We start from the raw sequence: 12,532 nt of genomic DNA, 5'->3' as shown, positions 1-12,532 counted from the left end.
CATCTTTTCCGGCTTCGACTATGTATATCCCCGGTGGCGTATCTGGGAATCTCTTGGCTATCATGCCGAGGTTGGACCAGCTGTCCAGGTGGTTTCGGAGAAATGGCCAGAGGTATTGATATGGAAGCCACTTCTGTGGATATAATGCTTGGAGCATTGCTCGGACGTTCGTAAAGGGTGTTTCTAGAACAAGACCGTGAAGTTTTATACCTGGAGGGAATTGGCCTTTGGCTGCTAGATTAGTTGCAAAACCACAGCCAATGCTCTGTCCCCAGAGTAAGAGTGTTGGTTTCTCTTGATCAGCATTTTCTGATCTACTTTCGTGTAATTGAGCTATCCATTGCAGTGCTGCTTGTGAATCAAGATTTATCCCTGATTCTGATGGTCGATCATGGGATGTCCAATACCCTCGATAACTCAGACAAACCAGTGTGTAGTCGACTGAGGGTTCGTTATCATGTGCTCGCCGTATGATCCAAGACAGATCAGGTAATCTAGGCGGTAACGACGATGCATTCCCTATAAACCTGAATAAGTTGCCGTGCGGTTTGACTATAAGAATGGCAAACCTTGAAAGTAGAGGATATAAACTTGGTGCTTCGCTTTACCAGGACTCACTTGAGATACTAGGGGAACATCTGCTACACACAAGGCAATCTCTGTTCCATCCAATGACTTAATTCTCTCTTCCATCCATTTCACACGTCCACAATCGCGGGAGAACTCCTCAATGGTCAAACTCCGAGAATTGGGTGGTAAGAACGGATTATAGATGATCGTATTCTGGAACAGAACCATCATCAAACACTTCCAACTCCACAAGGCCACAAACAAACCAGTAAATACCAATGGCGGCATGAGAAAAGGCGCAACATGCAGGGACCTAGTGCGGCCCAGATGAGGCCTCATAATTGCATGTGTCCATATACGCGGCCGAGTCCTCATGCAGACGGCTCGCGAGCGTATGGCCGATATGGTCATGGCATGCGAGGCCATGGGAGCTGACGATCAAAGGAGCGCCTGGCAAGGGGAGGGAGAAACGTGGATTGATGTAAGTAGTTGGGTGCAAGGGGTCCAGGTTTATGACATGTTCGAACGCGACTGGGCTTGAGGGATATGCGACTGTGCGAATTGGGGATGATGTGCAGTGAAAATGAGGGAAGACAGCTGATAGTGAGATGTATCTGACTTCATTGTATGCGTGTAGGGTTTAGTGATTATAAATATCTCATAAAACTTTCACTAAAGTCTCTCAGAAGATGCTAATAATTAACCAATTTTCACTACATTTATGGTCAATTGAGGCAGATTTAATCTATCTCATGTCTCTATGGTCTGATAAATTGAGGTGATATCATAATGTCGCCCATAAAGTTACAACGGTTTTAAGCCCCGCCAAACACTTGCTGTTGTGTCCTGCAGGTAAAGTAAGGCACCCTCAGGAACCAACCATCCATGAAAAGAGGCCCAAAGTGGAAGTGCAGGTGCAAGTGGAAGTGGAAGTGGAAAGCACCCGATAATTCAGGTCAATTTCTCAGCTTTTAATCAGCTTGTTTCCCGCCTCCATCACGTTCTTGAAAATCCCATCCCTCACCTTTTTCTCTCTCTTCTTTACCGTCCCTCTCCCCCACAATCTCAAATCGACGACGTCTCTCTCGCTAGACTCAAAACTCGCTTACAAACTTGCATCACATCTGCCCCGCCATTACCGCCCATCTTCGTGAATAACTACATCATCATCGCCCATCCCGAGCTCTAAGAGAGCTCAGTAACCACAATCATGCCTGGATCCGATAAAGAAAACGACGGCCATGCGCACATCGAAGTCCCCAGTGACAGCGACAAGCCTTCACCGCGCCCAGAAGGCGAGTCAAGCCCTGGCCTCAGGAACAGCAAGGGTTGGGATGGCAAGCTTCGCATGCCAAAGTCGGCTTCCATGGCAAACCCAGAGGCTCTAACCGATTCTGACTACTCTGATGATGAGAATGTCATGAAGGGGGAGCAGATCGACGCTGATGAGGGTATATGCTGCACATCAACTTACAAAGAGGGACAGTTCGGACTAACACGTGCAGATCTCCTCGATGACGAAGACCCCGAGACGGACGAAATTATGTGTTCGCACTCTCGAATTGCTTCGATTTCCTCTCTTCGGCTCGAACGCTTCAAGAACGTTTCCCGTATCTGCCTCCGCCAAAACAGCATCGAGCAAATCGACGGCCTGTCCGCCCTAGCCGAGACCCTCGAAGACCTTGACCTCTACGACAACCTCATTTCGCACATTCGCGGCCTCGACGAGTTAACAAACCTTACAAGCCTTGATCTGAGCTTCAACAAAGTCAAGCATATCAAGCACATCAACCACTTGACAAAACTCAAGGAATTATACCTTGTCGCCAACAAGATTGGCAAAATCGAGGGGTTGGAGGGGCTGGATAAGTTGACATCTCTTGAGCTTGGATCAAACCGCATTCGCGAAATCAAGAACCTCGACTCTCTCAAGGCGATCGAAGAGCTTTGGTTGGCCAAGAACAAGATCACTGAGCTCACTGGTCTAGGTGGTATGCCTAATCTTCGACTACTAAGCATTCAATCCAACCGTATAAGCGATTTGTCACCCCTCAAGGACGTCCCTACTCTTGAGGAGCTATATATCTCACACAACATGCTGGAATCTCTAGAGGGCCTGGAGCACAACCCCAAGTTACATGTGCTGGATATCTCAAACAACAAGATCACCAGCATCAAGGGTCTCGAGTCACTTGCTGAGCTGGAAGAGCTGTGGGCCAGCTATAATCTCATCGGCGATTATAAGGAGGTAGCCAAATATCTTGCCGATAAGAAGGAGTTGACGACGGTATATTTCGAAGGAAACCCGCTGCAACTGCAGGAACCTGTGGCATACAGGAACAGGATCCGAATGACCTTGCCGCAGGTCAAACAGATTGACGCCAGTAAGTTGACACTGAATTACACAAATATAGGGACTATCGCTGACCATTTTTGCAGCATTTGTTCGAACTTGAATTCGACTTTGGAAGGCTTCGTCACAGAAAGCATGGCGTTAAGGCAATGGAGTTTGGCTTTTTCGATATTCAGGGTGGCATCAATGGTGCATTCAATAAATGGTTCATTCAAAGACAGATAAAACTTTATATGAGTTACAGTTTAGACGAGGTTGTAGAGCAAACACAGAGTTATCGAGGCTACGTGCAGTCACGTACTGCTCGCTCAGTCTTGGTCATATCATGAAGCAATCATTTCCCAAAACGATAGTCATATCACGCAAAAGTGACCAGATTTGTTGAAGGGTTAACTGTCTTTTGTATTCTATGAGAGCGTCTCATCAAGTCCTTGCGGTTTTACAAAATGCAGCCCATCGTCATGTAACGCCAAAATATCCCAAACAATCATGTTCCCAATGCTTCTTTCTTTTACTTATCATATCATATCATTGCCATTACTTAAGCGAAGATCCAGAGCTTCTCAGTAGGGAAGTACTAGAAATTGTTAGTACTGCTTTAGCAACCCATTAGGAGTGAAAACTTACGTTGGTGGGCTTGTTGAACTTGAGGTTAAGGTTCATTCTAGCAATGCGTTTCATGTCCTCCTCATCAATGTCCCAACCGACACAGCCGAAGTTCTGGGCCATGTATTCGGGTGTGGTGCTCTTGGGAATGACAGCAAGACCTTGCTGTGTGGCCCATCGGAGGAGGACCTGAGCAGCGGTCTTGTTGTACTTGCTGGCGAGGCCAGTGAAGACCTCGTGCTGCATGAGAGGAGAAGCAGACTTGGCAATGTCCATGTCGAGCTCCATGAAGCCAGCAGGGCCGAAAGAAGAGTAGGCAGTCAGAGCAATGCCCTCGGCCTTGGCGAGGCGGACAAGCTCGGTCTGCTGGTGGTAGGGGTGAAGCTCGACCTGGAGGGTGGCAGGTCGGATCTTGGCGTACTTGAGGAGATCGTAGATGGACTGAGCCTGGAAGTTGGAGATACCAATGGACTTGGCAAGACCCTTCTCAACGAGGCCCTCCATGGCGCCCCAGGTCTCCTCGTTGGTGGCCTTGCTCCATCGGATCTCAGTGCCGGCGTCGTCATAGTGCCAGCCAGGGGGGTAGCGGACCTTGGGATCGACGTACTCGAGGGCGACGGGGAAGTGGATGAGGAAGAGGTCAAAGTAGTCGATTTGCCAGTCGGCGAGCTGTTTGCGGGTGATGGGCTCGACGTTCTCCTTGTCATGGTAGGTTTGCCAGAGCTTGGAGACGATGAAGAGGTCCTCACGCTTCACGATACCATCCTTGATAGCGCGGGCGACACCCTCACCGCAGGCCTTCTCATTTCCGTAATCTGTTGTGAAAAATTCATTAGAATTTCTGTAAACTTCTGGTTTGTCCGGGTAAAAAGAGTAGTCATGAAGCTATCATGGTGTGGGGTGAAGCTCCAAGTGTAGTGGAGGGGTAGTTTTACAGGGGTAATATGGCTGTTTTCTCGGTACAATTGACAATTGGCAGGGAAAATGAGGGGCACAAGGGCAAGGATTATCTGGGGAGGGGCAAAGGAATGGGATCATGGCTGGCCGTGTAATTGAATTTGGCGACGGGTAATTGTAAAGGCAATTGGGGGTTTGGAAACAAACATACCGCAAGCACCGTCGAGAAGACGGTATCCAGCCTTGATGGCCTCGTAGACAACATCAGCACAGTTGTCGTCAACCTTCCAGAGGCCGAAGCCAATCTGGGGCATGTCGAAGCCGCTGTTGAGCTTGATGGTGGGAACGTTGACCATTGTGACGGTTGTTGATGTGTAAGAGATGCGGTGGTTGGTTGATAGATTAGAGAGAGGAGGAGAGGAGAAGCAAGAATGGGATAGACAGCTCACAGGAGGGGACAGTAGTATTTATATTTATGCTAAGAAGAACACATGTTGCTATGTGTACATACATATTATCCTCAGAGGTAGCTACAGCACCTACCTACTAAGGTAGGCAGATATCGTATGCCCTCATGGGTGCGGCATGACAAGCAAGGGGCAAGGTCCATACTACGTAGTATGGTATGGCATGGCATTTGATAACGCTACGCCTTGGAGAAGAAAAAGGCCATGAATAGCGTTGGCATGAGTGCAACAATGCTTCTGGTGCAGGCAGTATCATGGGATTGCTTCAGGGTGTGTAACCCCCAAAGGTACAGTAGAGGAGAGAGGTGTGTGCCCGAGGGCGGCAAATGTCTGGGTATCTTGGAGCCCATCATGCGAGCTAGAAACAGCGAATCGCCGTATTAACCAGCCCAGTTCAGCCCCAGTTTCTTCTCTGCCTTCCAGATTATGCCGCCGTTGGTGGGGCATAGGATTGGAATTCACCCGGCGGATGAGATGGCGGGCATAAAATTATTGGATGGGTAGTCATTGGGTGAGGATGAATGCCATATGAATGTAAGTATGTAAGGTTCATAATTGCAAGGGAAGTAACAATGTTCTGGATAAACTAAATCTCATCGCTTATCGCTGTGAAGCTGAATACTCTGTTATAAGTCATGGTTCATGATATTACCATCATTGCCGATTATCACAGGCCTAGAGTGCGTATGTACAGATGTTACACATGACGAGTGGATATTTCGGTGAAACAAATCTGATCATGGAAACTTTCAGCCAAAAGAAGAAGAAGAAAACAAAAAAGGGCAAAAGTAATGGCCGAAGCTCCCCGAAGTAATCACTCTAGTCACTCTAGTCGCTCACTCAATGTACATATGTCAGTCGTTGGAGAACCAATCCAGTCCAGTCTATTCCAGGGTATGGGTGCTTCACCCCGCAAATCTAGGACTAGACCAGCCACACCAAGACCCCAGTTGAGAGAGACAGATGAAGATTGAAGAGGAATAATAAGCAGGATCTATACCACAAAGGCAATTGTCTTCATGCGCCGCAGATTCTGTCTGTTTCATGACACATGTGCCCCTGGTCTCAGAGTTGGCCTTTGTGAGCAGCCTATTTGTGCGTTTATTCTGTAAAGTACATATTTTCAAGTGCCGCATCTAAGCCGGGTGTGTCTCGAGGCATCTTTCTTTTCTGTGATTGATGCGCAAAAGCTGTGGCTTTAACAAAAAGCAACTCCTTTCCATCTTCAAGGTTAAACATAGGCGTAGGGTCCCCTAACTCCGGGCGTTTCGCCGCATGACCTCTCCTTCTACTACTCTATTCTGCCAAAATCTCTGACGTGGTCCATATCTCTCGGCTCGGCGTAATTCCAAGGTTCCCTAGTCTACGACATTGTCCATGTCGTGTGGATTTATCGCGGGTGAATAGGCCTTTAACTTGGGGCCATATCATGATAACTAAGGTAACTAAACAAGACTGAAGAGCCTCTATGAGGGTCTTGTCCTTCCGGAAGAAACCATCAATTTAGCCTAAAGGCAAGTGCCCCACGGATGAGCTGCCCGTCGTCCCACAGTAGCGGGTAATCTCCAGGCACTCACATAGAATCTCCACTCTAAATGTTGCTCTGTAAACACCCCTACCTACAACACACCCATCATCCATGACAACCTAGGTAGTGAGCAAGTCCCATGATGGGGGAAAAAAGAATGGATGCCCAGAGCCGAGCAAGGGCATGAGATGGCCAAGATCAACTTCAATGGTTCCAATTTTCCCAAAATATTGTCAGAGGCTGACGTTGAATAACCTCAACTGCTACACGACAAAGACTACTCCCGTCCTAACTAGGTACCTAGCTTGCACCAACAATAGACTCGACACTTTAATCATGACAAGCACCTCTCCAGCTTCAAAGAACCCTTTCAAGCTTGCGCACAGTCGCATCCGTGATCATGGCCCCGGCCGACCAAAATAGGACTCTCTTGATATGCAGGGCGTTACCAGGCTGATAGACAAAGAAACCGCAAAACCAACAACAATCACGGAACCACCGTACCTCTTTGTCCAAAGACACCCAATTTCGGATTCGAGCTTCTCACAATGCCGCCCTCGATGCTCCTTTCAGATCCCGGGGCTATCAATTGTCAATGTCTAACACAAAACACTCCGGTCTTGAGGGACCCAAACAGCAGCTCCTTCGGTCTTTGTTCAGTCGAACAAGTTTATTACCATCAAACCCTCCAGCCTTTCCCCGTGTGATACTCACTTTCGATAACATCAAACTCGGTTCGGCACAGTTTATCCAACATGAATCCCCACCACATTCGTATTCAAAAAAGGTCGCTGGGCTTTAACCAAGACGATCAAAAGGATGGAGACTGTTTGATAATCGACCGAAACTTTCATACTGTTCAATCAGCTCTGATTCGTGGCGATGAAGAGGTCGTGCTTTATAACTGGCCTTCGTTTCCAGGGGGCATGTGGCAACACGTCTCCCCCTGGGACCAATATCCCATAGGCCAAGAGAAAATCGTTTATTTCACAAATTTTCCAAAGCGCGACGCGCCCTGCGACCCCCATGGCCTCCTTTCACAAGATTCCCGAAAAGCGATAGAAAATCAACGTTGGGAAGGCATGAAGTTCAAGTTTAAAAAGGTGCTTGCCCAGGGTGGTCACGGGTACGCCACACTATGGGACGTCGTTTTTGAAGATCAGTCTGTCAGGAGGGTCGTGATCAAGAGAGCTATAGACCCTTTTAGTAAGGCCTTCGATCCTCAAGAAGAATCCCGGTTTCACTTGCGGTATGACGGTGCCCAACACACGACACAGGTTATCGACTTACATCGCGAGGTACTGGATTTACGCACTCGTATGCAGAAGTATAGCAAGTCTAAGGACGGTACTAAGAGAATTGGAAAACAGTGGAGGGCCGAAGGGGAGAAGTGTGTTGTCTTTGAGTATATGAAATACGGCGACATGGTCAACATCATGCAAATGGTCAGTACGAGAAACGTTCAAATCCCAGCCCAAGTTCTCTGGGGAATTTGGGAATGCCGTAAGTCATCTTGCCCCGAAGCATTGTATCTTGCCTTCTCGACTGACTTGATTGAATAGTTGTGCTTGGTCTCGCAACTATTGCTTATACGCCGTCCGAAAGCTCTGGCAACTCCAGTTTCGAAACGTGGTGGAAAGACGTAGTGTCTGATAGGGAGGAAGCACTAGCCTTCCTCGACCGTGTCGAAAGAGAGTGGAAAATTGAGCACGATGTTCATCTCGATCTAGAAGTTTTGAATGGTAAACATTTATAACCATCTATGGAAGCTTTCTGCTAATCCCGTGTGTCTAGTTCTCGCGGGTCATGATCCAGCTACGCATTCTAATCAACCTGTTTTCAAGGTGAGCCTGCACAGCGACGGCATTTGCTCTGCGTACATGTGTTGACTTGATCTATTTAGCTCCATGATCTCGGTGCCTGGAGCTATTGTATGAACCAGAATTGGGAGAGTTACAACGAAAGAGAGTTTTGGTCCATGAGAGAACCTGTTAAGCCTCATGCCGCGACACCAGTATGTCATGGCACGTCCAACATTATTGTAAAATTTTTCACTAATAAACACTAGGAGCAATTCACTAAAGAATGGGATTATCTTTATATCAGCTTACCGACGCCTCTCGTGAGAGAAGTCTTTACAGGTGAAGACTTGGAAAAAAAGGGGGGGAACAAGATAGGCGGCCGTTTTGGGATATGGACCAACATATTTCTTATTGCCAAAGTTGTGAGTTTTCCTGATCAGAACCGACTCGAAAAAGGCTCTAACGTTGTTGAAAGATGGAGTCCATCATGACGAGAGAGTTCAGCAGGTTTCCTTATCAAGCTGTTCCCCATTATCGAACACACAAGCCAACATATGGAGGGAAACTTCAGACCCTAGAGTTCCAGCATATCGACCTCGAATTGCGAGATATCGTGATGAGGTGTCTGCACGAGAAGCCTATAGACAGGCCCCATATTACCCATCTTTTGAGGAATTTGTTGGACCGAAAACAGCTAGGCTTCAATAATGAAGGCCCAGAGGCTGTTGAAAGGTGGTGGAAAGCCCTCCTTGAGCCTCAAGCGCCAAAGCCTATCCCTGCCCAAGCACCACCGCCTGCGAATCCTGTCAAGCAGGCCATGGTAGCCTCTGCTGTGAAAGGAGGTTTAGTAATCGCGTCTCACATGGCGCAGGCAGCTGGAAACCAAGGGGCGCCGAATCAGCCTCAAGCTCATCCTCATATTCCTCCTCACATACAACAAATTCTTGACCGACATAGGGCTCAAGCTAATATAAAGAAGCCTCCAGCACAGCCTCCAGTTCAGCCTCCAGTTCAGCCTCCAGTTCAGCTTCAACCTCCTCCTCAGGTCCAACCTCCTCCTCAGGTTCAGCCTCAAGGTCCTCCTAAGGTTCTCCCTCACTTACGACACGTTCCTCCTCACTTGCGACATCTTCCTTTTGACCAACGAAGGGCTCAGTCCGGTGTAAAGGAGTCTCCAGCACAAACTCCAGTTCAGCTTCAACCTCCTCCTCAAGCACCTCCTAGAGGCCAGCATCAACGTCAAGGCCAGCACCAAGGCCAGCACCAAGGCCAACGTCAAGGCCAACGTCAGGGTCAACGTCAGGGTCAACGTCAAGGTCAGCGTCAACGTCAGCGTCAACGTCAACGTCAGTATCAAGGCCGGCGCCAAGGTCAACTTGAAGGTCAACTTCAAGGTCAACAACGTCTGAATCAACGTCAAGGTCAACGCCAAGGCCAGCATCGAGTTCAGCCCCGAGCTCAACAGCCCCCTGCCCGGCCTCAAGTCCAACTTCAAGCCCACTGGCCCGGACCCCAGCCTCAAGTTCAACCCCAAGCCCGGCCTCAAGTTCGGCCTGGAGCCCAGCCTTATGTTCTTCCTTACCTACGAAGGGGCCAACAGAATGTAACTACTTCTGCACTAGGTGAGAATTTGGGCAACATACATCTCAAGCGCGCAACCCAAATATCTACTACAAAGGTTACACCTGACATTTTTCCAAAGTCTGTCAAGTCAGGCAGGGTCATCAAGAAGGCTCAAAAAGCGAAAAAGGCCGGTCGTCAAGTGCCGCCTCACAAGCATGATGCTATTGCAGAGTATGTTGAGAAAATGTTGCCGGATATGCCTGTGGCTATTCGCAACCTTTTGACTCGCTCGCAACATCTCGAATCGCAACTCGAGAACGATGGCTTTCACGTGTATTCTTTCGTGAACTAAAGTCATACGTAGGGAAATGGTTTGCATATTATAGGTGCTCTTGTTTTCGTTCTGTCTATCGCGATGAACATTCTGGCTATTGTGTCAAGTGATGCAAAATTGCACTATTTCTGGTGTTTCTGGTCTATTCTTTAAACCTCTTTTCTGGCAATACTTTCATATAGAATTGTTTCTCGCATGTTATTGATTTTTTCGTTTCCAATACAATTGATTATAGAACTTGTTGGTCCTGGGTATCACTAACTCCTAACCTACCTACTATATCCATCCAGCTTGATTTCCTCGTAACCAAGTCCCAACATTAACTCGCCCAGCTTAAATACAGATAGAGACAATCTAGTTGATATCGTAGTTTGCATAGCGGCACTCGCACGCTCCGGACTCCGACTTGACATCGCCCACTTGGCCACCCTCGCTATCCACACAATTTGGTGATCCTCCATTGAATGTCTTGCGTTGGACAACATCAACATCACCTGGCCAAGCGGCAAATTTTGTATTTCCAGTCGCCTCGTCACCTCTTTTCCGCTGCGTCCACAGTGTAGCTTCGAAAAGCGTATCGTCAAACGTACACTTTGCTGCACGATTGCTCGGCGAGAGCTGATCATCTGGGACGACCGTCTTGTTCATTGAGAAAGAAAACTGAAGACGCTCTAAGGATGTATCCCTGTCAAGAACATCAACGGTCAAGTTGGTGAACGATGGTGCGAAGGGGTTTTCTGTGGATGAGATATTGTACGAGGAGCCGTTGTTGGATGAGATTATCCAGAAGAAGGTTGCTGATGAGCCCTTTTCATAGGGATAGCAGCGCCATGTCGAAGGATTGGAAGTACAGTTTGTGGTTGTATTTTGAAGATCTGCTTTAAAAGCAAAAGAACCAGCCGGGAATGCAGCTGGAGGTTCCGAAGTTGAAGTCTCTTGCGGTGGTGCTCTGTCTCTGAGGATGGTGTTAGTTAGAGTCAATGTCTCGGATATTCGACTTACTCGTCCTTCAACCCTATCGAGAGTCCAATGCCCAAAGCAACAGCAACAATAGCAACGCCCACGAGCGCAATAATCAACAAACAACATCCTCTGCGCTTGTCAAGTCCACAAACTTTCCTCTCTCTATAGCTCCCAGCTTCAGAGTACTCATGCTCTAGGAATCTACCCTTGGCATCGCTGTAGCTGTGGCTGTGGTTATAGCTGTAGCTAGGCGGTGGGGTATAGTGCGCCACGGGCGGAGCATAGTATACTCGTCCTCTGGGTATATACGCCGGTGGAATCGCATTGCTGCGAATAGCGCGCCGGGGTGATTTCCTCGGGATGCGGAGAGGAGGTGTTGGAGGACTGTGAGATGAAGGGGTAGAGGCGATTTCGTTCTCGTCGATTGAGGGGAGGTAGGGACGAGAGATTGAGCTGAAGGAGCCCGTTCTGTAGTTGTGATTTCTGTTCATTTTTGAGATTCTTGAGGTTATGGTTAATGGTGGCTGGCGATAGATAGTAGAGTGTATAATTGAGTTGAGCGATGACGATGATCAGCGTCTATCGTCTCAACTGATTGAAGACGAGAATAGAGAAGATGTAACAAAGAGGGTAAAAACGACTCAATTGCCAGGCTGTGAGTGAGTATATGAATGTGTGTGTTTTGCTGATCTGCATGCAATAGATGCAAGCCTCCATAAGTTCAGTTCAGTTCAGCTCAGTTCAGCTCAGCTCAGCTCAGCTCTGCCTACTTCAAGCAACGCAATCAGGCTCTCGATGATATATTCTCGACGACTTCATATATACATACACAGATACAAAAAGAAGAAAGAGGCTCAGTTATCAGTTGACGACTCTATCCCTCCTCTAGACTATCGATTGCCAGCTCCTCCGCCTGCCCTGATTTTTTCGCCTCCCCCTCCGACTACTACGACGGTTGAGAAATTCAATTAACAATTCAATGACCCGCCCACGCGGGATCGTCCTCATCCGAGGGAGGCGTTGCTGCTGCTGCTACTGCTAGCGCCGTTGATAGTTCGTGCTGTCTCTGGTGCCTCGTGATTGGAGTCGACCCTGGAAAAGTGGCGTTGGAGCTGTAAAAGCTTGGCTTGGGAAATATTGGTTTTGGTGACGAGTTTGGAGGGATCTGCACTTATCTTTATTTGATCTAGAATTCCATCTCACTCCTGCACGTTGAGGGTCGCCGATAAAAATGGTCCTATATATCCAAATGTGGTCTATCTTTGACGTTTAGCAACCCTTGAATCTATCCCTTGCCCTATCTCTCCAACGTCACATCAGTCAACTTCTGCTCTTCTGTAATGATAGATCCTCTATGTAGATCCTGGAAATAATAGATACACAAGTCCCGCTGCCTACTCCATGCCATACAAAATATCCCATCATCTAAACTCCTCGGGGTATTGCTCT

The 12,532-nt window shown here is 48.0% G+C and overlaps 4 protein-coding genes across 4 annotated transcripts; 2 read left to right on the top strand and 2 right to left on the bottom strand.

The window, feature by feature from the left end:
- Positions 1–1,780: 1,780 nt before the first annotated feature.
- On the top strand, positions 1,781–3,026 carry FSUBG_1294 (adenylate cyclase; the record flags this gene model as incomplete). The annotated part of the gene is made up of 2 exons (XM_036677778.1): positions 1,781–2,954; positions 3,010–3,026. The coding sequence occupies 2 exons, from the start codon at positions 1,781–1,783 to the stop codon at positions 3,024–3,026; spliced, it is 1,191 nt and encodes a 396-aa protein (XP_036543191.1).
- Positions 3,027–3,464: 438 nt separating this feature from the next.
- Positions 3,465–4,782, bottom strand: FSUBG_1293 (NAD(P)H-dependent d-xylose reductase xyl1; the record flags this gene model as incomplete). The annotated part of the gene is made up of 3 exons (XM_036677767.1): positions 3,465–3,500; positions 3,551–4,344; positions 4,638–4,782. The coding sequence occupies 3 exons, from the start codon at positions 4,780–4,782 to the stop codon at positions 3,465–3,467; spliced, it is 975 nt and encodes a 324-aa protein (XP_036543190.1).
- Positions 4,783–7,176: 2,394 nt separating this feature from the next.
- On the top strand, positions 7,177–10,138 carry FSUBG_1292 (uncharacterized protein; the record flags this gene model as incomplete). The annotated part of the gene is made up of 9 exons (XM_036677756.1): positions 7,177–7,924; positions 7,984–8,163; positions 8,216–8,265; positions 8,325–8,435; positions 8,490–8,645; positions 8,699–9,331; positions 9,402–9,605; positions 9,645–9,826; positions 9,943–10,138. The coding sequence occupies 9 exons, from the start codon at positions 7,177–7,179 to the stop codon at positions 10,136–10,138; spliced, it is 2,460 nt and encodes an 819-aa protein (XP_036543189.1).
- A 336-nt stretch (positions 10,139–10,474) lies between these two features.
- FSUBG_1291 (uncharacterized protein) lies at positions 10,475–11,574 on the bottom strand (the record flags this gene model as incomplete). Its single annotated transcript, XM_036677746.1, has 2 exons — positions 10,475–11,075; positions 11,123–11,574. The coding sequence occupies 2 exons, from the start codon at positions 11,572–11,574 to the stop codon at positions 10,475–10,477; spliced, it is 1,053 nt and encodes a 350-aa protein (XP_036543188.1).
- Positions 11,575–12,532: the final 958 nt, after the last annotated feature.

The sequence above is a fragment of the Fusarium subglutinans genome, assembly GCF_013396075.1.
Source record: "Fusarium subglutinans strain NRRL 66333 chromosome Unknown NRRL66333_c0000006, whole genome shotgun sequence".
NCBI classification, from domain to species: Eukaryota; Fungi; Ascomycota; class Sordariomycetes; order Hypocreales; family Nectriaceae; genus Fusarium; species Fusarium subglutinans.
This window is presented reverse-complemented; position numbering and strand designations above follow the sequence as displayed.